The following is a 23,861-nucleotide window of genomic DNA, read 5'->3' as shown; positions in this document are numbered from 1 at the left end:
GGATGGGCCCAACTCAGTTATTGCCATCCCAGAGTCCCCGTTTTCCTGAATTTGAAATTAATCTCATTATTTGATTCCTAGGAGTTTATTTTTTTTTCCAAAGTGCCTGAGAACTATTTGATTTAATGTATTACTTGTATGAATAAAGCATTTTCCTGGATAACTTTCATATATGTAATATGAGTACTGACACACATATCTATTTAATATGCTGGTATATATTTATTATAAACTGCATGGCTTGAATTAGAATGTTTTAAAAGAATGTGTTATTTATTTGCGAGAGATCTTTTCCATCTGTTGGTTCATGCCCCAAATAGCCACAACATCCAGGTCTGGGACAGGCTGAAGCCAGGAACCAGAAACTTCATCCTAGTCTCAAACATGCATGTAGGGGCCCAAGTTCTTGAGCCATCTTCTGTTGCTTTCCTGGGTGCATTAGCAGGGAGCTGGATTCGAAGCAGAGCATCTCGGACTCACACCAGGACTCCAATATGGGCTGCCGGTGTCACAAGTGGTAGTGTAACCCACCAAGCCACAACACTGGCCCCTAGCGTTTGAATTTTTAACTGCTGGTACAGACCCCATTTAAACTGTGATTCTTACTGTATCATAGTGTCCCATGCCCTCATTGGGAAATAAATACTTATTGACAATGACAAAGTTGGGTAGTTCTCAGTTCTCTCAAATTCCACCTAAGACTGAAGTGGAATCTTGAAAAGCGTCAAGCCGTGGGATGGGTTTCAAATGCAGGTGCTCGCACTTCAGAACGAGGCACAGTGTCAAGCTCCTGTGTTCTGTTCTGTGTCTCTTAGTTTAACTACAGCAAAGTAATGAAATCATTTCTGGGGCTCTTGGCATTGTCCACATTCCATACACCCAGCAAAGACTCGTGCTACTACAGAACGGGGTCTCCTTTTACTACCTGTTTCCAAGTTCTGCCTTGTTTTCCTGTCTTCCAGGAGACAAACGTACTCGGATTTAAAGGTCCCAGGAAAATGTCTGTGATCATTCCAGGGATGAATATGAATCATGAACGAATCCCGTTTCAGCCACGAAATGTAAGAACAGAACTCATGTAATCATCAGAAGACTCTAAGGGATGATGCTACAACATGGGAGAGATGAACACAGACAAATCACTGAATCTTCCAGAGCCCACGCTGGAGTGAGGCTCCTGGGAGACAGGCCCGGCTCTGAAACTTTAGGAGTGCAGGTGCAGAATCGCTGCCAAAGTTGTTGGCTTGAAAACATTCTGTCTGCAAAAAACAAGTGCTGCTTCATGTATAAGAATTAAAAAAAAGGCTGGCGCCGGGGCTCAATAGGCAGCGCCGGCACACCGGGTTCTAGTCCCGGTTGGGGTGCCGGATTCTGTCCCGGTTGCCCCTCTTCCAGGCCAGCTCTCTGCTGTGGCCCGGGAGTGCAGTGGAGGATGGCCCAAGTGCTTGAGCCCTGTACCCGCACAGGAGACCAGGAGAAGCACCTGGCTCCTGGCTTCGGATCAGCATGATGCGCCGGCCACAGTGCACCGGCCACGGTGGCCATTGGAGGGTGAACCAACAGCAAAAGGAAGGCCTTTCTCTCTGTCTCTCTCTCTCACTGTCCACTCTGCCTGTCAAAAAAAAAAAAAATTTTTTTTAAAGATTTATTTATTGAAGATTCACTTATTTATTTGAAAGAGTTACAGAGCGACAGAGAAATCTATCCGCTGGTTCGCTTCCCAAATGACCACAATGGCCTGGCCAAAGCCAGGAACCAGGAGCTTCTTCTGGGTCTCCCATGTGGGTGCAGGGGCCCAAGCAATTGGGTCATTTTCCACTGCTTTCCCAGGCGCATTAGCAGGCAGCTGGATTGGAAGTGGAGTAGCTGGGACATTAACCAGGGTCCATATGGGATGTCTGCAGGTGGTGGCTTTTTTTTTTTTTTTAAGTATTTTTTATTTTTTTGAAAAGTAGAGTTAGAGAAAGAGAGGGACCTTCCATGGTTCACTCCCTAAATGGCTGCAACAGCCAGGACTAGGCCAAGCCAAAGCCAAGAGCCCAAAGCTTCTTCCAGGTCTCCCTTATGGGTGCAGGGGCTTGGGCCATCTGCTGCTGCTTTCCCAGGTGCATTAGCAGGGAGCTGGATTGGATGTGAAGCAGCCGGGACTTAATCTGGTGCCCAAGTGGGCACCACTGCCAACATCTCTGGCAGTGGCTTAACCCACTACGCAGCAACGTCAGCTCCAAGATTGGTTGATTTATTTGAAAGGCAGGGTGACAGCGAGAGAAGAGAGAGGGATCTACTGGTTCACTCCCCAAATGGCCACAACAGCCAGGTCTGGTCCAGGCCAAAGCCAGAAGCCTCCATCCGAGTCTCCCACATGGATGGCAGGGGCCCAGCTACTTGAGACGTTTCCTGTTGCCTTTGTAGGTTCATTAGCAGGAAGCTGGATTAGACGCAGGAGTACCTGGGACTCAGGCTGGCATTCTGATAAGGAAGTGGTGGCTTAACCTGCTGCCCCACAGTTTTAGCCCCTCTGACTTAACGTTCGGCTTTCATTCCTTGTGTCTGTTTTACCTTTTCTGAAATGGAGAAGGCACTTCCCTGCTGCACCCCCTACCTCCTCACCACCTTGAAAGTGAATGAATTCTTAGGGTTCTCAGCACCAAGTGATGACGTTTCCTTCGAACAGGATCATGAGAGCTTGCTGTCAAGATGGCAGAACAAGAGCATGGAGAACCTGATCGAGCTGCACAACAAGGCCCCCGTCTGGAACGACGACACTCACTCCTACGTCCTGAACTTCCACGGCCGGGTCACGCAGGCGTCTGTGAAGAACTTCCAGATAGTCCATGCGAATGACCGTAAGCCCACAGGGCTGGGGCAGCGGCCGGGGGTGGGGGGTGCTCTCACGAGATGCACGAGCAGTCTGAGAAATATTTCGGAGGAAAACAAAACCACCATGTTGAAGCAGGGAGAGACGTGTGAGAGCCTTCCCAGGGCAAGGCAGAGGAGTCTTCATCAGGCCGTTTGGGAAGCAGACTCACATAATCCTTAATAAAGGCCCCGTGGTAACTCCAGCCCACGGAGCTCGTGCTATTCCCAGGAAATGCTCTTGATCTTCCGTCCTGCTGCCCTTTCTTGCTACCAGTGTTGGTCTGCCGTTCTCTGTAGGCGAGAGGAATATCATAGAAACTTCGCTCGTGCTTAGCAGACACCCTTGCTTTTTTTGTTGTTTTTAAAGATGTACTGATTTGTTTGAAAGGCAGAGTGACACAGAAAAGAAGGAAAGAGAGAAAAAGATCTTTCATCTGCTTATTCGTTCCCCAAATGGCCACAAGAGCTGGGGCTGGGCCAAGCCTAAGTCAGGAGCCAACAGCTCCTTCCAGGTCTCCTACAGGGGTGACAGGGACTCAAGTACTTGAGCCATCACCTGCTGCCTTGCCAGGTGCGTTAGCAGGGAGCTGAGACAGAAGTGGAGCAACTGGGACCAGAATAGGGGCTCTGATATGGGATGTGGGCATCCCAAGGGGTGAGTTAACCTGCTGCACCACAACACCCATGCCAGGTTTTTGTTTCTGATTTATTTACGAGAGATCACTCCCCCATCCTCTGGTTCACTTCCCAGATGCCCCCAACAGCTAGGACTGAGTCAGAACCAGGAGCTGGGAACACAGTGCAGGTCTCCCACAGGGGTGGCAGGGACCCAGTTATTTGGGCCATCACTGTTGCTCCCAGGCTCTGCACTGGTGGAAAGCTAGAGGCAGGAGTCAAACCCAGGCACTGCAGTGTAGGATGTGGGCATCTTAACCTGCTGTCTTCATTGCAGGCTGAACACCCACCGCAGACACTTAGTTGTCAATGCTTCCTTCCAGCCTTTAGAAGTTTCCCACTTTAAGAAGACTTGGGGACTGGCACCGTGGCATAGCTGGTAAAGCTGTCGCTATGGGCGCTGGTTTGAGTCCCGGCTGCACCACTTCTGATCCAGACCTCAGCTGAGAAGAGCAGTAGAGAATGGCCTGAGAAAGCAGTAGAGGATGGCCCATGTCCTTGGGCCCCTGCACTCATGTGGGAGACCTGGAAGAAGCTCCTGGCTCCTGGCTATGGATAGGCGCAGCTCCAGCCGATGCTGCCATCTGGGAAGTGAACCAGCAGATGGAAAGCCTCGCTCCCTGTCTCTGCCTCTCTGTAACTATGCCTTTCAGACAAATAAATAAATCTTTAAAAAAAAAAAAAAAAAAAAAGACCTAGGGCTGTTTGAATGTGTTGTCTATCTTTCTAGGTTGTTCCTCACTGCAGCCACATTATTGTCTGACATTCGCATTTCTTTTCGTTTCTAGCCGACTACATAGTCATGCAGTTTGGCCGTGTGGAGGACGACGTGTTCACACTGGACTACAGCTACCCGCTGTGTGCACTTCAGGCCTTTGCCATCGGGCTCTCTAGTTTCGACAGCAAGCTTGCTTGTGAATGAGAGGAAGGCACGTACAGGGGCGGGGTTTCTCAGCACAGAGCCGACCAGGAACACACAGCTGCTGCCCTTGCCCGAGGACATGAAGATTGATGGTCTCTCCTTTCAGAACAGTTCCTGAATGCACGTGTGTATCCACATGTGTGTGTAGAAACGTCTGAACATGTCTGCACACGTGTGTGTGTGGGTACATCTGAACATACATGCACACACACTGCTCCGCTGGATTTCATAGACTTGTCAGGGATCCCGGGCGAGAGATTGTTGAAAGCAGAGAGAGGCTCTCGTCTGCAGTACGTGGGTGAGTGCTGCAGTTACTGCCTGCAGCGTGAGATCTCCCACGCCTGGAAGGTTGCAGCGGTACGATCCTAATGGCGAAGTACGTGCGTCTCTTTCTTTGAAGACCTTTTCAGAGAGGGCCAGCTCCCTAAGTTGCCTTTAGTCTCCAGGGCAGGGGTCTGCACACTTTTCCGTACAGAACCAACTCAGCCGCCCAACTCTGCGTTTGTGGTGCAGAAGTAGCCACAGATAATCCACGAAGGAAAGACCTGCTGGAAGAAGCGACAGAGACCTCAGGAAAAGGCCACCGATCACTTAAGCTTAGGAACGGCTGGGGGGACATTCTGGAAAGGTGGAGAACTTTCCGCAGAGTGGAAGAAATCGGACCCCGTGATGAGGAAGTGTAGGACCCCAAAGCTGCGTTTCCCCAAGCACTGTTGAGATTTTTTTAAAAAAATAAATACCCTCTTTATTTTACCAAGTATAATATGTCAGTTGACATTGGTCACTTGAGTTACAGTAACCACAAGTGCCTCTTACTCCACAGAACAGACCTTGGGATGCTGCAGGCTGCACTTTCCCTTGGCCTGCTCCTCTGGATAGAGCTTCTACCATGGACTCAGGCCACGTGTCTCAGGTGGGCTCTCTGCGTCCGTGGTCCTCACGTGCGCCCCAGCCAGGGGCTTGCCAGGGACTTGCCAGGTCTTGTCCTACCTTTTAGGACAGTTTCTCAACCACTTCCATATTGAATCATTAAAAAAAATTTTTTATTCACTTCATTTGAAAGAGATGCCTCCCTCCACTGGTTCACTTCCCAAACGTGCACAATAAACAAGGCTGGATCAGATTGAAGCCAGGAGTGCAGAAATCAGCGTAGGTCTTCCACGAGGGCAGCAGGGACCTAAGTACTTGGGCTGTCATTTGCTGTCTCGCAAGGTGTCCATCAGCAGGAAAACTGGCCAGAGGCAGAAGGGCTGGGAATCTAGCCAAGAACTCTGTTGTGGGATGCTGGTGTCCCAGTGTCACCGCGCCAAAGGCCTGGCCCCATCCTGTGTTATTTTGCCTTCCCTCTTGCTGTGGTCTTTGTTATCATAGTTAGTGTATATTCCTTAAAAGTCTAAGGCTTCTTTATCAAATAGACTCTCCTTTCATCCACAAAAACCTGGGGGTTGGCACAGCTGGAGGCAGCAGCTGCTGTCAGTGCCCTGTGGAGTGCTTTGGCTGGTGTCGTGGCACCACCTACTGACCAAGGGTGCACATCACAGATGCATGAAAGTTAGAACCGCACCAGTGCTGTAATCCCGGTGTAATCAGTGTGTAATCCCGGTGAGAAAGCCTCAGGGGCTCAGCCCTGACTTCCACACCTGGGCCACTGGTGAGACAGCAGACTCTTCCCAAGGCCTGAGCACAGGAAGCCTGGAGTTCAGAAACCAGCTGAGGTCCTCAAAGTAAATGCCCAGGGTCTGGCTGATACACAGTAAGCGTTTAGTTTACATTTTTTTGTTTTAATATATTTTTTTTAATTTTAAGATTTATTTATTCAAAAGGCAGAGTTACAGAGAGGCAGAGGAAGAGAGAGAAGGGGGCAGGTCTTCCATCCTCTGGTTCATTCCCTAATTGGCCTCAACGGCTGGAGCTGCGCCAATCCAAAGCCAGGAGCCAGGAGCTTCTTCCAGGTCTCCCACACAGGTGCAGGGGCCCAAGGACTTGGGCCATCTTCTACTGCTTTCCCAGGCCATAGCTGAGAGCTGGATGGGAAGTAGAGCAGCCGGGGCTCAAACTGGCGTCCATATGGGATGCCGGCGCCTCAGGCCAGGGCGTTAACCCGCTTTGCCCCTAGTATACATTTCTATTCCTTTTCTTCCCTTTTCTCTTTTCATTTGAAAGGCAGAGACAGAGAGGGATCATCCATCCATTGGTTCACTCCCTGCACACCCACAGCAACCAGGGCTGGGCCAGACCGAAGCCTGGAATTCAATCTAGGTCTCCCGTGTGGGTGATAGGGACCTGAGTGGCACCAGCATCCCATATGGGCACCAGTTTGAGCCCCAGCTGCTCCACTCCCAATCTAGCTCCCTGCTAATGTGCCTGGAAAAGCAGGAGAAGATGGCCCAAATGAGAAGCCTAGAAGAAGCTCCTGGCTCCCGGCTTCGGATCAGCCCTGCTCTGGCTGTTGGGGCCATTTGGGGAGTGAACCAGCAGATGGAGAATCTTTTTCTAACTCTGCCTTTCAAATAAATATATCATTAAAAATATAAAGATTATATATCCTATATAATATAATTATATAATTATAATATATAGGATACAGTATTGCAGGTGGTAGCTTAGCCAACCTGCCGTGCCGTAATGGTGGCACCTCTGCTGAGTATTTTGGCCTACCAGGCCAGGCCCAGGCCTCTTCTTCCACCACAGCTGTGGCCTAGGAGTGGAAGACAAGAGAAGAGTAAGGCACGAAAGCATGCCAGAGGGGACCAAGTAGGGCAGGTGTGAGTTTTCCTGGCCTGTCCACACTTTTTGTCACTTTTATTTGAAAGCGACAGATGCAGAAAGATTTTCTGTTTATTGGTTCATGCCCCCAGGTGCCCACAACAGTCAGGCCTGGGCTGGGTCAAAGCCAGGAGGCCAGAACTGAACCTTCATCTCGCATGTGATATATCTTTGGTTTAATATAATGGTTCTAAAGCTCCAACTTTTTTTTTTTTTAAAGGATTTATTTATTTGAAAGGCAGAGTTAGACGCAGAGATCTTCCATCTTCTGGGTCACTCCCTAAATGGGCACAATGGCCAGGGCTGGGTCAGTGCAAAGCCAGGTGCCTGGAAGGGCTTCCCACATAGGTGGCAGGGGCTCAAGCTTTTGGGCCATCTTCGTTGCTTTCCTAGGCACATTAGCAGGGAACTGGGTGTGAAGTGTACCAGCCTGCAGTGCCACAACACTGGCCCCTTAAGCTTCAGTATTTTTAAGATTTTATTTATTTATTTTGAAAGAACTACAGAGAAAAAGGGAGAGACAGAGAAAGTGATAGAGCTCTTCTATCTGATGGCTCAATTCCTCAGACGGCCAGTGCTGGGCCAGGCCAAAGCCAGAAGCTCCATCCAGGTCTCCCATTTCTGATGCTTTTCCCAGGCCATCTTCTGCTGTTCTCCCAGGTCATAACAGAGAGCTGGATTGGAAATGGAGCAGCCAAGACTTGAACCGGCACCCACATGAGATGCTGGCACTGCAGGCAGCAGCTTTACTTGCTATGCCACAGCGCCGGCCCCACAAAGCAGTCTTTCTGTACTCTGCTCTTTCAAGTTATTAGGGCACTAAATCCAGTTGTCAGTTTATAAATTTATATTTTCTTATTTGAAAGGTAGGAAACTGGGCGGGAAGTGGAACAGCTGGGACATGAACTGGCATCCATATGGGATGCCAGTGTTGCAGGCAGTGGCTTTACTTGCTAGGCCACAACGCCGCCCCCGCTAAAGCATCAGTCTTTAACTTCTAGCTATGTACGGTTTACCTGGATTGTGTCCCTTGTTAAGGTTCTCAGATATTTCAAGAATAATTACCCAGCAGTTCTCTTTCTTCTGTATTGAGAGTAGGAAAGTTAGGAAGGAAGAACACTGAGGAGAAAGAGTGAAAGACAGAGGAGGGCTAGAAATTAGATCGAGGTTTTTTTTTTTTTTTCTTTTTTTGACAGGCAGAGTGGACAGTGAGAGAGAGAGAGAGAAAAAAAGGTCTTCCTTTGCCGTTGGTTCATCCTCCAATGGCCGCCGCGGCCAGCGCGCTGCGGCCGGCGCACCGCGCTGATCCGATGGCAGGAGCCAGGTACTTATCCTGGTCTCCCGTGGGGTGCAGGGCCCAAGCACTTGGGCCATCCTCCACTGCACTCCCTGGCCACAGCAGAGAGCTGGCCTGGAAGAGGGGCAACCGGGACAGAATCCGGCGCCCCGACAGGGACTAGAACCCAGTGTGCCGGCGCTGCAAGGCGGAGGATTAGCCTAGTGAGCCGCGGCGCCAGCCTAGATTGAGATTTTAAAGGGTGGATCTAAACTCAAGTTCTAAGGGACTAATGGGTTTAGGACAAAACATGATTACTTGGAGAAAGAGCCTATTTAGGATTATAGAGTCCCCTTCCTCCAGGAGGCCACCCAAGTAAACCTACTTACCTCCCTACCAAAAAAAAAAAAAAAAAAGTCCTTACTTGATGTGGGTGTTTGGCACAGCCGTTACATCACCCCATGGCCTGCCCACATCCCATCCTGGAGTGCTTAGTTCCAGGTCTCTCTCCTTCCCATCAAGTTTCCTGCTAACGTGCACCCTGGGAGGCAGCAGTGATTGATGGCTCAAGTACTTGGGTCCCTGCCGCCCAACTGCTAGCGCCAGATTGCGCTCAGAGCTTTGACTTGGTCCTGTCCAGGCTGTTGGAGGCGTTTGGTGAGTGAACCCAGTGGATGGAAGATTGAGCGATCTCTCCTTCTCTGCCTTTTGAAACAAACAAATCACAGGGTTGCTGAAGTTAAAAATTTCAGCTGAACAAGGGCAGAGGAAGCCTTCCCCACTTTTGTTGTTCTCAGGACGATCCCGAAGACCCTGTGGGAACCCAGAAACCAGCTGTTCTTTTCCACCTGAAAATGTACTGATATAGCTCGGGCTGTCATCCGTAACAAAACCCACCAGCTGGGGACTCCAGCAATAGACATCTACTTCTCTTCTTTCTTTTTTTTTAAATGAGATTTATTTATTGATTTGAAAGAGTTACAGAGAGAAAAGGGGAGACACACAGAGATCTTCCATCCACCAGGAGCCAGGAACTCCATTTAGGTCTCCACATGGGCAGAGGAGCCCAGGCACTCGGGCCATCTTCCGATGCTTTTCCCAGGCACGTTAGCAGGGAGCTGGATGGGAAGTGGAGCACCAGGACTCAAACTTAAAGTACTGGAGGCCAGAAGTCCAGGATTTCTTGTGAGACTTCTCTGTCTTACAGAGGGTGCCTTATCCCTGTGTCCTCACAGGGTGGTCCCTCCAGTCTGTGTGCTTCCTAATCTCTTTATAAAGATATTGATCAGGTTGAATTAGGGCCCACCCTAATGACCTCATGCTAATGTAATCCGCTCTTTAGGGAACTTATCTCCAAATACTGTCATGTGCTGAGCTACAGGATAGGGTTAGGGCTTCAACATTTGATTTGGGGAAATAGTTCAGCCCACAGCTTATACTGTTGTCTTGATAGTGGGCCCAGAGCCTGCTCACTCTCACACTTCTCTTTGTTAAAGAGATAACAGAGCTGGGGCCAGCATTGTGGTATAGCAGGTGAAGCCACTGCCTGTCATGCCGGCATCCCATGTGGGTGCTGGTTCGAGTCCCAGGGCTCTGCTTCTGATCCAGCAGCTCCCCGCTGATGGATCTAGGAGAGCAGTGGAGGATGGCCCAGGAGGCCCAGGATGGCTCCTGTACCCACATGGGAGACCCGGAAGAAGCTCCTGGCTCCTGGCTTCAGTCTGGCCCAGTCCTGGCTATTATGGCCATTTGAGGAATGAACTAGCAGATGGAAGACCTTTAGTTGTCTCCTTTTCTCTCTCTAATTCTGCCTTTCAAATAAATAAAAATGGATATTAAAGAATAACTAATATGATATTTATCAAGTTACTGCTTTTATTCTGCAGATGGAGGAAAAGACTCCAAACAACTTCAGTTTTTAAAGGTTTATTGATTTATTTGAAAGGTAGGATGATGGAGGTGGGGAGAGGAGCAGTCTTTAATTTGCTTGTTCGCTCACCAAATGGCCACAATACCGGGACATGGGCCAAGCCAAAGCCAGGAGCCAGGAACTGCATCTGGGTCTCCCACACAGGTAACAGGAATTCACATACTTGGGCCATCTTCCGCAGCTTTCCCAGGTGCATTAGCAAGGAGCTGGATCAGAAGCAGAACAACCGAGACTTGAACCGGTGCTCAGATATGGAATGTGGCCAATCACAAGCAGTAGCTTAACTGGTTGCGCCACAATGCTAGCCCCTGGAGAGTCTTTTTAAGGACAAAGTAAATAGAAATACATGGTGGAGAGGCTGGAAAAGAAAAGGAGCCGGAGTCACAGTTGACCTCAGGTGCAGCAGGAGTTGTTCATGCAGTACTGTTGGTGGTGGGGAAGCAGCAGCTTTGGAGCTATCTCAAAAACCACACAGTGTAGTCTTTCAGCCAAAGGCTAGGAAGCCGTCTTTTTTTTTTTTTTTTAAGATTTATTTATATTTTATTTGAAAGGCAGAGTTACAGAGAGGCAGAGAGAGAGAGAGAGAGGTCTTCCATGTGTTCGTTCACTCCCCAGATGGCTGCAACGGCTGGAGCAGGAGCTGTGCCGATCAGGAGCCAGAAGCTTCTTCCAGGTTTTCCATGTGGGTGCGAGGGCCTAAGGACTTGGACCATCTTCTGCTGCTCTCCCAGGTCATAACAGAGAGCTGGATTGGAAATGGAGCAGCCAAGACTTGAACCGGCACCCATAGAAGATGCTGGCACTGCAGGCAGCAGCTTTACTTGCTATGCCACAGCGCCGGCCCCACAAAGCAGTCTTTCTGTACTCTGCTCTTTCAAGTTATTAAGGCACTAAATCCAGTTGTCAGTTTATAAATTTATATTTTCTTATTTGAAAGGTAGGGAGACAGAGCTCCCATACACTGGTTTGCTTCCCAAATGCCCTCAATGACGGGCTAGGTCGAGGCCAGAGTTGGAAGCCAGGGACTCAACCCAGGTGTCCCACAGGGGTTGCAGGAACCAAGAACTTGAGCCATCCCAGGGTCTACATTAGCGAGAAGCTGCAGACAGCAAATGGAGCCAGCTGTCAACTCCAGCTACTCCGACGTGGGTGGGACATTGGCAGCTTAACTGCTGGACTAAACTTCAGCTTGTTTGTTTTGATTTGGGGAAATGTTTTATTTGGAATAAAATTTTCTATAGAGTTACAAACTGGAACTCAGCAGTAGTTGAAATAAATAGATAAGATAATGAGTGAGTCAGTGGAAACTCTGAGAGACTTAGATGTTGGTTTCCTCAGAGTTCTCCATATAACCTCTTTTTATTCCCGTGGCATTATTAAGGTATAGCTGACACATAAAAACTGTATACATTAACACAACATGATGTTTAGATACATGAGGGCACTCCAAAATGTTTGTGGAGAAATGGAATTAAAAGATAAGTTTTGTGGGGCCAGCGCTGTGGCATACAGGTAAGCCTCCATGGGTAAGGTAAGGCCTCCACCTGCGATGCTGGCATCCCGTATGGGTGCCAGTTCATGTCCTGGCTGCTCCTCTTCCCATCCAGCTCTCTGCTTATAGACTGAGAAAGCGGTAGAAGATGGCCCAAGTGCTTGGGCCCCTGCCAACCATGTGGGAGACCCAGAAGAAATTCCTGGCTTTGGATTGGCCCAGCTCCAACTGTTGCAGCCATCTGGGGAGTGAATCAGTGGATGGATGCTCTGTCTCTATCTCTTCTCTCTAATTCTGCCTTTCAAATAAAGGAAGAAATATTTTTTAAAAAATAGAAAAATGAAAAGGTAAGTTGGTAGGGTGGGTGTTGCACAGCAGGTTAAGCCCATGTAAAAGTGCCTGATTCAAGTCCTGGCTACTCCACTCCTGATTCAGTTCCCCACTGGTGCACACCCTGGAGGCAGCAGATGATGTCTGAAGTAGAGTCCCTGACTGTCACTTGTGGGACCTGAATGGAGTTCCTGGCTTCAGCCTGACCTGCTCCTGCTCTTGCCGGCATCTGGGGCGTGAACCAGCACATGGACGATTTCTTTCTCCCTGTCACTCTTACAAATAAATACAATTTTAAAAAAAGTGTTTTAGTGCAAATGTTTTATTTTTTGAAATACATGCATTTTTTTTTTCATAATACACATTATTTTTATATTTATTTATTTTGAAAGAGAGCTTCTGTCCACAGGTTTACTCCCTGATGGCTCCCAGATGCCAGACCAAAGCCAGGAGCTAGGAGTTTCATTTAGGTATTCCACGTGGGTGCCAGGGGCCTAAACAGTTGGGCCATCTTTTTCTGCTTTTCCCAGGCCATGAGGAGGGAGCTAGATGGGAAGTAGAGAAGTTGGGACAGGAACTGGAGCCCATATGGAATTCCAGTGTTGCAGGAGGTGGCTTAACCTGCTTTGTCAAAATGCTGGCCCCATATAAATTCAAAATATTTTTGCACCATGCTGGTGCTGTGACACAGCAGGTAAAGCTCACCTGCAAAGCTAGCATCACATATGGGCGCCAGTTCATCCTAGAGATTCCTGGCTGCTCCACTTCTGATCCAGCTCCCTACTAATGTGCCTGGGAAAGCAGCGAAAGATAGCCTAAGTACTTGGGCCCCTGCACCCGTGTGGGAGACCCGGAAGAAGCTCCTGGCTTTGGATTGGCCCAGTTCCAGCCATTGCAGCCATCTGGGGAGTGAACCAGTGGATAGATCTCTCTGTGTGTCTCTTCCTCTCCCTGTAACTCTGCCTTTCAAATGAGTAGTGTGTGTGTGTGTGTGTGTGTGTGTGTTTTAAGGATTTATTCACTTATTTGAAAGAGAGAGGAGAGGCAGAAAGAGAGGTCTTCCATCTGCTGGTTCATTACCCAGTTGGTTACAACAGCCATAGCTGTGCCCATCCGAAGCCAGGAGCTTCTTCCGGGTCTCCCATGCAGGTACAGGGGCCCAGGCACTAGGGCCATCTTCTACTGCTTTCCCAGGCATAGCAGAGAACTGAAATAGAAGTGGATCAGCCAGGTCTCGAACCGGCAGCTATATGGGATGCCAGCACTGCAGGTGGCGGTGGCTACCTGCTGCGCCAGAGCCTCATCAATAGATTTTTTTTTTTTTTTTTTTTTGACAGGCAGAGTGGACAGTGAGAGAGAGAGACAGAGAGAAAGGTCTTCCTTTTTGCTGTTGGTTCGCCCTCCAATGGCCGCTGCGGCTGGCGCATCACGCTGATCCAAAGCCAGGAGCCAGGAGCTTCTCCTGGTCTCCCATGTGGATGCAGGGCCCAAGCACTTGGGCCATCCTCCACTGCCTTCCCTGGCCGCAGCAGAGAGCTGGCCTGGAACAGGGGCAACCGGGACAGAATCCAGTGCCCCTACCGGGACTAGAACCCGGTGTGCTGGCGCCGCAAGGTGGAGGATTAGCCTATTTAGCCACGGCACCGGCTCATCAATAGATCTTTAAAAAAATTTTTTTTCCACCAAAATAAGCTTATCTTTTAATTAATTCCATTTTCCACGAACTTTGAAATACTCATATTTATAGGGTTTTATTGCTTAAAGATGAGAAATTAGGAAAGGTTTAGGTATACAGTTATAATCACATTTTTCCTGATTATAAAAGAAGTAAAAGTTTGTTATGGAAAATCATGAATAAAAATAAGAAAATAAAGAAATCTCCTTAATCTTTACACTTTCTGGGATAATCACTCAAATACTTTTATTTATTTATTTTTAACATTTTATTTATTTGAAAGAGTTACACAGAGAGAGGAGAGGCAGAGAGAGAGAGAGGTCTTCCATCTGATGGTTCACTCCTCAGATGGCCACAACGGCTGGAGCTGCCCCGAAGGCTGGAGGCAGGAGCTTCTTTGAGTCTCCCACACTGGTGCACCACAGCGCTGGCCTCAAATACTTTTGAGAAGCTTCTTGGGGGGGTGGGTGCTGTGGTGTAGCGGGTAAAGCTGCTGCCTGCAGTACCAGCATCCCATATGGGTGCCGGTTTGAGTCCCGGCTGCTCCACTTCCGATCCAGCTCTCTGCTGTGGCCTGGGAAAGCAGTAGAAGATGGCTCTAGTGCCTGGGCCCCTGCACCTGTGTGGGAGACCCAGAAAAAGCTCCTGGCTCCTGCCTTCGGATCGGCTCAACTCCGGCCATTGCAGCCAATTGGGGAGTGAAGCAGCGAATGGAAGACTTCTCTCTCTCTCTGCCTCTCCTTCTCTCTCTGTGTAACTCTTACTTTTAAGTAAATAAATCTTAAAAAAAAAAAAAAAAAGCTGCTTGGGATACCAACGTCCCATATTGGAGTGCCTGGGTTTGAATTCTGCTTCTGATTCCAGCTTCCTGCTATGTGCCTCCTTGAAGGCAGCAGATCATGTCCCAAATATTTGGGTTCTTGCCACTCAAGTGGAAAACCTGGATGGAGTTCCTGGCTTAGCTTTGGCTGCTGTGGACATTTGGATGGAAGATCTCTTTCTGTTTCTTTGCCTTTCAAGTTAAAAAGTAAATAAATAAATAATTTTACGAAACAGACTCATTCTATAAAGCCTTTTAAAAATCTAACTTTCCAATTATATTCTGGATGCTTTTCTGTTTTAGGAGACATAAAAACATCTTGTTATTAATAGCTGCAAAGAATTCTATCACATAGATGTGGCTGGTTTTGTTTAACGAAGTGTCAGCTGGATAATGTGTTTGACTGTGATCATGTGGTTTGGAAAAACAAAGTTTATTAGAGGCATGGAAATAATACCAAATGACATCTGGTAAAAGTAATTAATAGAGTTTCAACGTTGACTTCAGCATGGAGCCAACACAAATAAATACCTTTCCCACATCAAACCAGCTCTGACCACACCCCCACCCTACCTCTGTGCCGCCCTTCCTCACGCATCCCCGTGAGCCAGGATCCACTTGCAGGACTGAGGGGGTGGGGAGTGGTTTGGGTCACAGAAGTGAGGGGATCCAGGAGCACCTGCTGCAGTCAGATGCTGTGGTGTTTCCACCAACAGAGTGGTCCCTGAGGGGCCCACCCTTAACCCTGGGAAGGGCAGGAGGTGTGTGTAAAGCTCTGTGTATCTGATTGCTTTCCTTTCCTCCAGGGTCCTGTGCTCTCCAGGAGGCGGGTGCACACACACCTTCCCTCATGTGATCTGACCCCCAAGTTCCCCTCCTAGCAGTCTGCTGAGTGACAGCCAGGGGCCACTCTCCTGTGCCTTTCCCTGGACCATCTGAAGAAGGTTACTTTTTTTTTTTTTTTAAGATTTATTTATTTATTTATTTGAAAGAGTTACACAGAGAGAGGAAAGGCAGAGAGAGAAGTGTCTTCCATCAAATGGTTCACTCCCCAGATGGCCACAACAGCCGGAGCTGTGCCAATCCAAAGCCAGGAGCTTCTTCCGGGTCTCCCACACGGGTGCAAGGGCCCAAGCACTTGAGCCATCTTCTACTGCTTTCCCAGGCCATAGCAGAGAGCTGGACAGGAAGTGGAGCAGCTGGGTCTGGAACTGGTGCCCATAAGGGATGCTGGTGCTTCAGGCCAGGGCGTTAACCCATTGTGCGACAGAACCAGCCCCACTTCCTTTTTTTTTTTTTTTTTTAAGATTTATTTTATTGATTTGAAAGAGTTACAGAGAGAGGCAGAGACAGAGAGAAAGGTCTTCCGTCCGCTGGTTCACTCCGCAGATGGCCGCAACCGCCGGAGCTGTGCCTATCCGAAGCCAGGAGCCTCTTCCGGGTCTCCCACGAAGGTGCAGGGGCCCAAGGACTTGGGCCATCTTCCACTGCTATTCCAGGTCATAGCAGAGACCTGGATCTGAAGAGGAGCAGCTGGGACTAGAACTGGCGCCTCAGGCCAGGGCTTTAACCTGCTGTGCCACAGCACCACCCTGTTACTTACTTTTCACCTCCCTCCCTCCCTTCTTTGAATTCTTATCTTTTGGAGGCCACCATCAACTGTTCTGCTGTTAAAGTTTAGTGATTTTTGTATTCTCTCTCCACCCCTCCACCCCCACCCTTCACAGCCAAACTCATAATTCTAGCTGATTTTGCCTCTAGACTCCTTCCTGGTCCCTTTCCTGCTTTTTCCACCTCAGGACCACTGAGAGTGTCCGATCCAAGGCCAAGACTGTTGCCAGGGGGTCTTTCTGTTGGTGGTGCTGCTGGGTACGGCACACCCGCATCTCAGTGGCTTTACGATGTCCATAAAATCTTCAGCATGGCATATAACAATTTTCACAACCTGGCACCCACTCCTATTAATTGTATTTTTACATCCCTTGTTCTCCAGCCACACCAGTTTACAAACCTTTCTTAAACAGCCCTCGTGCACAGGCCACCTGACCTGTGTAGGTACCACTCTATATGACTTCAACGGGGTTTCTAGCCTCAGTTTGCTGCTTCTCCAGGCACACCGCAGGGACCTGGATTGGAAGTGGAGCAGGCAGGACTGGATCCTACACTCACGGAGGATGCCAGTGGGTACAACAATGCTGCCCCCTCATTTATCTTTTAGGAGCTAGACTGGGGGTCAGCAGGCAGCCAGATTAAGCTACCACCATATCAGAGTCCCTGCTGCTCTGCTTCCAAAGATCTGGCTTCCTGATAGCATGCCTGAGAAGGCAGCAGCAGATGGCCCAAGTACCTGTGGGAGACCAGGATGCAGTGTCTGGCTCCCGGTTTCAGCCTAGCTCAGGAAGATCTCTCTCTGAGCCTTTATACACATATATAAAGAGCTGGATGGACTGTCATCCGTGGGATGTGGATTTCGTTATTCCTTCTCTGGGACTCGCAGGCAACTTTGCATAGTTACCCCCCTTCTCACCTGGACTGTGGTATCAAAACCTGCAGACGGTCCACAGACGGCTGCTGAATGAAATAGCGCTAGTGGTCTGTGCTCCCTGGTGGTGGTGGGGGGGGGGGGCGGGGGCGCTGCTGAGACCCTGTCTCTATCGCAGCCCTAGCGTGTGACTGAGCGGCAAGGTGACTCACCATTTAACAAGCATACCAGAATCTCTCCCTCCACATGCGGGCTGCTGGCTTCAAAGCCTTCCCCCGGCAAGACTGGATACTGGGTCCAGTGCCGCAATTTTCTTTCGGAATACCTCTCGGGTAAACCACCTGGACACTTCCAGCCTGCCCTGGGAGCATTCTCTGCCTCCCTGTCTTCAACATCCATTATGCACTTTCCCATCCCAGACACCATGCTGGTGCCGGGTGAAAGATAAGATAAATCAGACATTTGCCCCGTCTTCAAGGAAGTTTCTGTTTGGGAAAGGAGATAAGATCAGACCAGCACTGCAAAAACAAGGTTAGGGGATTATTGCTCCAGAAAGGTTAGATTTGATTTTGGAGTGGGGGGTGGGGACCAAAAGTCCATTGGCCTCCGGTCTCCCGGCAGAGTGGCTACGTGACAGGAGCGGGCTGGAGTTTGCTCTGGGGATGTGCGCCCAGGAACGCGCTGTCTCCGGCACAGGCTGGATTTCTCCGGCACAACTTGTTTAAAAGGCAGAGTCGCGCTTCAGGGTGCCGCTCCCCACCCCGGGACGCGGTCTTCCCCGCTCTGGCTGAGCCGGCATCTGGGAACAGCCTCCCAGACTCGCAGATGCGCTGAGTATTTATTCACTAACTGAACCCACCGGGCGGCTCGCGCCCCGCCACACGGACCTCACAGGGCGCCCCCTCTCCGACTTGCTCGCTCAGGGTAGCGGCAGGTTTGCAGACCCCTCCTCTCCCACCCGCAGCGGGGAGCCTCGAGGGGCAGACGCCGCGGAGGGAGCCCCGGCGGCGGCGGAGCTGCAAGCGCCGCCAGCCGTTCCCGCTTCCTGGCTCGCGGCGCAAGTGTCCTTCGATGGGAGCCGCGGGGAAGGGAGCAGCCCTTCCTGCACGGCGGGCCCCCGCCCCCGCCCCGGCCCTCAGTCCCCGGGACCCCGACCCGGGCGGAGAGGACTGTGTTCCGTGCCTGGGACGCGGGGTCAAGCCCCCGCCGCTGCAGCGAGGAGGCGGAGGGCCAGGCGTAGGCGAGGGGTCGGGCCGGCCCCCTCCCCCGCCCGCCGGCCCCGCCCCGCCCCGCCGCCCGGCCCGGCCCGGCCCGGCCGCCCCCTCGCGGGCGTCCCAGTCTCCTCCCCGCAGGGCCGCTGGTGGGGCCGCCACTCCCTCCGGCTGCCTCCCTCAGCCGCGCGCATCTCATTCCAGCCCTCATTCCGCGCATTCCTGGCGTCCTCCCCGCGAACTCCCGGCCAGCGGTGGGAGGGCCCGCAGCTCCCGGCTCCGCCGCCGCCGCCGCCGCGCCGCCGCGTCCCCGTCAGGTGAGTGGCGCGGCCGCCCTCCCGGCCGCGCGCCCCCCGCCGGCCCCGCCGCGGATCGCGGGGTTCCTGGCCGCCGCCAGCCCTCGCGCCGCGAGCCTGCCGCTCCCGCTTGACTCACTCCGCCAGGAATCGGGATCCCCGTGCCTTCCCGTCAGTCCCGTTCTGGGAAGGCTCCTCCCTCAGCGCGCGCCGCTCGGCGCCCCGGGCCGCCGCCTGCCCCTGCCCGCCGGCCGGCCGGCGCGGGGCCGGGCCGTCCCGGGCTCAGCCGACCGCGGCCGCGTGGGAGCTGGCGTGGCGCACGCACCTCGGCTTCCCCCGCACCCGCGGGCCGGTGAGGCCGGGGAGCAAGGCGGCCCGGGACTGTGCAGGAGTTTGCCGGAGGGCGGCCGGCGGGGCGGGAGCAACTCTCTCCGGAGCGAGACTGGAAAAGCCGCGCGCACGTGTCTGGGGAGTGGGGCAGACGCCAGGGATTCGCAGGGGGCGGGGGTCCAAGTTGCCGAAAGGACCGGAGAGAGAGGGCGCACCGAGAACGCGGCTCCAGAAAAGACCCCAGAGCGCGTTGCCCCCTTTCTGCTGGGCCCTTTTTGGGCCTGGAAGACAGCGCTGGAGGAAGGTGTAGTGACTGTTCCACGGGGTGAGAAACTCTGAAGTTCGGTGATGGGGGCTAGCAGACCAAAGGAGAACTGTGACTCTTAGCGCCTGCTTCGCCAGCCGGCAACCCAAACGCGCGCTTCTGTGCGCTTGCATGAGTGGGGAGAAGGGGGGTCCCTTGGCAGATCGGGGTTCACTGGCGAGCGAGTTCGTGGGCTGCCCTTCGGGGGTGCGGGTAACAGCGTGCCTCCCAGGTGTGCGTGTGTGTTGAACCTGAGCCACAGCGTGTGTCTGTCCCTGCTGGACTGTGGTGCGGTGTGTCTGAGCCAGGGGGCGGTGGGTTAGGTGTGTGTTTCCGCTCCTACTGCCTGTACAGCCTGGGCGGAGACCACGTCTCTGGTTGTCCTGGCGTGCTTCAGAAAGTGCATGGGAAATGAAACCAAGAGAAAAGTTTATTTCGGTGCAAAACATTTCTCCCCCTGAAATTCATGCATATTAAGGGCTCTTTTAAAGGTTCGTGGAAAAATGCCTATTATGAAAAGATTGCTGGAATTTCAACTTTTTTTTCCGTACTGAAATAAACTTACTTTTTAAAAATTCTTCCCCCCCCCCCCCCCATAAGCTTTTTGAAGCACAAGGATCCTTTGAAGTGTGGTGCTGGAGTGTGTGGACCTCCAGGCTGCCTTCTCCCTGGGGGACTGGCCAGAGGTAGGAGTAGAGCTGGCGACACCTGTCCCCTGCAGGCAGTTGGCCTGCCAGTGGGTGGACCCTGTTTGGTTGTTTTGTTTCTGCCTGTTGGAGGAACAAGCTGGGAAAAGGCTGACCTCTGCCTGTAGGTGATGGGCCTAGGGTGGGCTTGAGGGTGTCTGTGGGGGTGGGCGCCAGGAGTTCCCTGACTCCTGAGACTTGTGGGGATGGTGCTTTCAGTTTGGTCCGTCGACAAGATTGTACAGATGTGTCCCAGCTCCATGGAGCTGACCGGCAATCAAGTGGGAGAATGGCTTGTTAGGACTTCCCAGAGGCCGCCGCACTTTGCTTAGGGAATCTGGGGCCAGCCTGGGAGCTCATGGGCTGCCTCGGGTTTGCCCCTGGTGTCCGGGAGGCTGGCACAGGCATTGGCACGGGCAGACCTAACATCGCAGCTCATTCCCACAGCGAGCCGGGGAAGCTCCTGTAAGGGCTCCTGCCTCTGTCCTGAGGACGTAGAAGCAGGGAAACACCACACACCCGTCACACCTGCCCAGGTGGTGATCTAAAAGCAGCTTTGATGATGCTGAGTGGGTACAGGGTCAGACACACCTGGGTGCAAATCCTGACAGTCACTCGGTGCCTCCGAGGCGCTCAGGCTGTTTCCTGGTGCGTAGAGTGGTGGGAGGAGAGCTCGGATACCCGTGTGGAAGGCTGGTTGTGAATCCAGTGTTTGCAGGGCACCCGCCAGGGGAGTGCCTCAAACCCCGAGCCCTGCCTCATGGCACATGGCTTCTTGGGCTTCCTCAGCTGGTTCTGGGAGGAGCCTCTTTATTTTCCTAGGGATTAGTGTTTTTCCAATTAGCGGTTCTCTGAACACTCCTTGAGAAACTGCCCTGTTATTTGCCCTGTTCTTTATCCTGTTCCTTGAGCGGCCTGAATGGAGCATTTAGTATGAGGGGGGCCCTGCACCCGTGTGTTCTTTCTTCATTGTGAAGGGGGCTGGTGCTGGGGTGCCTGTGTCGCTTGGTTGCTGGAAACAGAATCCCCAACTCCTGGGTTCTAATTCTGATTGGGGAGAAAGTGCATCCAACTCCCTCATTTTAAAGGAGGGGAAGCCAAGGCCCCCTACAGGGGCACTGGGGGCTGGCTGGAGCCTCTGCTCTTCACTTTGCATTGCTGCCTCATGGACCCCGGCTCTCAGACACCCTCCCACACCTCCCCAGCCCCCTTCATCCGAGGTGGAGGCTGGAGCAGTCTGCCTTGGGCCGAGTCCACCATCCTGTGGCTCAGAGCAGGTTGTTAGGAGGTGGAAGTGCCCTCCCCGGTCACAGGGCTGCTGGGAAGGAGCCGTTTTCCTGTAGAATCCGAGCATGCCGGGGTGCAGGGGTCCCCGTGAGCTCTGTAAAGCACACCCTCGCTCTCCCACTCTGGGTGGCCGAGGGGTCTCCCTGTCTTTGCCGGGCGTGCAAAGGTCGAAGCCGCCTCTGGCCTCGGTTCTGGAGTGTTGGTGGTCACCATCACGAAGCAGTGCCTACTGACAGGACTGTGGCTCCTGTTCCTCCTCCCCAGGGGAGGCGGAGGATGCTGGTGCCCCGCGGTGGTCCTTGCCTGAGGCCAGTCTTTGGGCTGCTGGAGAGTCAGGGCCTGGAAGGGCCGCTTTCCCTTGCCTGCTTCCTCTGCCCCCATGGCCCTTTGTTGGCCTGGGGTTGGGACGACACAGCTCTGAAATCGGAGCTGAACAGCTGCTCTCCAGCACTGCCCCCCACCCGCACCCCCAGGCTGGGCGGCCAGCCCAGGGGCCCAGGTGGAAGTGGGGGCAGGGCAGGCAGGGCTGGGAACACAGGAGCTCCAGCTCCCAGGTTCCAATTCCAGCCCCACCTTGACCTCTGCTGAAAGGATCCTTCTTCGCTTGCTTTTGGCCTGGGGAGATTCTAAGCACACCTGTGTGCTGTGGCCCCATGGCCCTGCTGGGGACTGGATCTTTGGGTGGGGGAATGTCCGCTGGAACTGCAGCCTCTCCTGTGTGCGGCTGGGTCCCCCTGCGTTTCTCCCACACAGGCTCTTGGAAGAGGCTGGAGGTTGGGCCAGGCTCCCTGGAGTGTGGGCTAGTGCCTTGGCAGGACAGGCGGGCCCCCATGGGTGGGGACTTGGCTTCCTTTGACCCAAACTTCGTGGGAACAATGGACTTCAGAAGAGTCACCAGGCGCAGGAAATGGGAGCTGTGCTAAGGCCGGGGTGACCCTCCTGGGGGATGGGATTGCATATCCGGTCGAGAGTTGTGGGCAGTGCAAAGGGCACGGGGAGGGGCTGGTGACACACAGGGTGGGCCTCTGGGGTGGGGCTCTCCTCCTAAGGGGGCTGTTGACTCACAGTGAAACCTGAGCCCTTAGTTTGGCCCTCTGTTGTGCTTTGTGTCTCGGGAGTAAAGGACTGTGGCTGCCAGCCTCACTTCCACCGGGCTCACCCCTGCCAGAACTGTCTTCCCCTTTCCTTTGAGCCCCCGAGATGCCTCCGTGAATGGCCCTGACCAGGGTAGAAGGCCTGACTTCCATCCGGGCAGGGAGCCCTGGGTAGTAGTGCTGGGGAGGCAGCATAGTGCAGCAGGCAGAGCTCTAGGTGGGGAGGCAGCAAGTCTGGGTTGGCCGGACAGGGTGATGGGATTTCTCATGTCTTCAGCCACGGTCAGGGCGAGACAGCAGGTGGTGGAATGCTCTGGGCGGCGTAGGACTCACCCTACCTTTGTCTTGGTCAGGAGCACAGCAGAAGTGAGTGTCAGACCTCAGTGTCTTCCTGCGTTCAGGTTGCCAGGTGCTCTCAGCCAGGACCTGGGAGGAGAGTGGGGGTGATGGTGTGCAGTGCACTGCTGATTTGTTGTTTCTTCCAGGGACAAGAGAGCGAGGTCCTAGAAATGGCAGACAGAAGCCTCTTAGGAGCCCCTTGCCCAATTCTAGGACTGATTTTGTTTGCTTCCCAAAGATTTTTATTTATTTTATTATTTGAAAGGCAGAGGTAGAGCGAGAGCAAGAGAGAGAGAGAGAAGAGCGCTTCCATCTGCTAGTTCACTCTCCAAACGGCCACAACAGCCAAAATCTAGGCCAGGCCCAAGCCAGGAGCCTGGAGCTCCGTCTCAGTCTCCAGCATGGGTGGCAGCCTAAGCGCTTGGGCCATCTCTCGCTGCCTTCCCAGGCACATTAGCAGGGAGCTGGATCAGAAGTGGAGCAGCAGGGACTGAAACTGCTCTAGTGGGATGCCAGCACCCTGCCACCCAAGTGGGAGACTCAGGTGGAGTTTTTGGCTGCTGGCTTCCACCTGGTCTAGCTCTGGCTGTCGCCAGCATTCAGAGAGTGAACCAGCAGATAGAAGATCTCTCTTTTCTCTTAAAAAAAAAAAAAAAAAAAAAGCTCAGTGTTTTTTCAAAAAAAAGGGGGAAAGAAAAACCTTAGTCCACAGTACTCTGTGGCGCTGCTTTTGAAAGGGAGCAAATGCGTCATGCCTTGCCATTGCTGTATGTCAGTAGTGGCTGGAGGAGGAAGTGTCCCCTGCCTGTGAAGGGGGGCTTTCTCATGTCCAGAAGGCAGGCCAGGCCCTCTGCAGCAATGGCAGACTAGTCTGATCTGATCTGTCTCATTACGGAGCGCTGCACAGAACTGCAGGATTTCATTGTGTAGGACACCTTAGGAGTGCTTTGGAGGAGGTCTCCCTGCGTGGGGTAGGAAATTGGACAAGGTGAGCTCTGGGGCCTCTCTGCTTCCTCACAGGGTCTGTGATCCTGGCTGTCAGGGTCCTCACATGTTAGCATGTGGGATTTGCACTAGATGGTATGCA

General features: G+C 52.4%; 2 protein-coding genes across 20 annotated transcripts in view; both read left to right on the top strand.

Moving 5' to 3' along the window:
• TULP3 (TUB like protein 3) overlaps window positions 1-5,216 on the top strand; it is a 47,351-nt gene extending 42,135 nt beyond the window's left edge. For all 12 annotated transcript variants that reach the window (XM_070049366.2, XM_008259669.5, XM_051850240.3 and 9 more), the window contains exons 9-11: window positions 963-1,061; window positions 2,675-2,846; window positions 4,323-5,216. In XM_070049366.2, the coding sequence (XP_069905467.2) occupies window positions 963-1,061; window positions 2,675-2,846; window positions 4,323-4,456 (405 nt within the window). In that variant the 3' untranslated portion in view covers window positions 4,457-5,216. The remainder of the gene's footprint in view (window positions 1-962; window positions 1,062-2,674; window positions 2,847-4,322) is intronic.
• Window positions 5,217-18,528: 13,312 nt separating this feature from the next.
• The window catches only part of TEAD4 (TEA domain transcription factor 4), an 89,623-nt gene continuing 84,290 nt past the window's right edge, over window positions 18,529-23,861 (top strand). For 2 of the 8 annotated variants that reach the window (XM_089303807.1, XM_089303806.1), the window contains exon 1: window positions 18,783-19,389. The gene's annotated coding sequence lies outside the window, so the exon portion shown is untranslated. Of the gene's footprint in view, window positions 18,756-18,782; window positions 19,390-23,861 lie in introns of those variants that run through there. The other 6 variants (XM_051850233.3, XM_051850232.3, XM_089303805.1 and 3 more) reach the window with 5 other exon arrangements.

Source organism: Oryctolagus cuniculus, chromosome 9 (assembly GCF_051225735.1).
Source record: "Oryctolagus cuniculus isolate XC-2025 breed Fujian yellow rabbit chromosome 9, ASM5122573v1, whole genome shotgun sequence".
In the NCBI taxonomy this organism is placed as follows: domain Eukaryota; kingdom Metazoa; phylum Chordata; class Mammalia; order Lagomorpha; family Leporidae; genus Oryctolagus; species Oryctolagus cuniculus.
The sequence above is the reverse complement of the archived record's forward strand: the minus strand, read 5'-3'. Positions and strand labels throughout refer to the sequence as shown.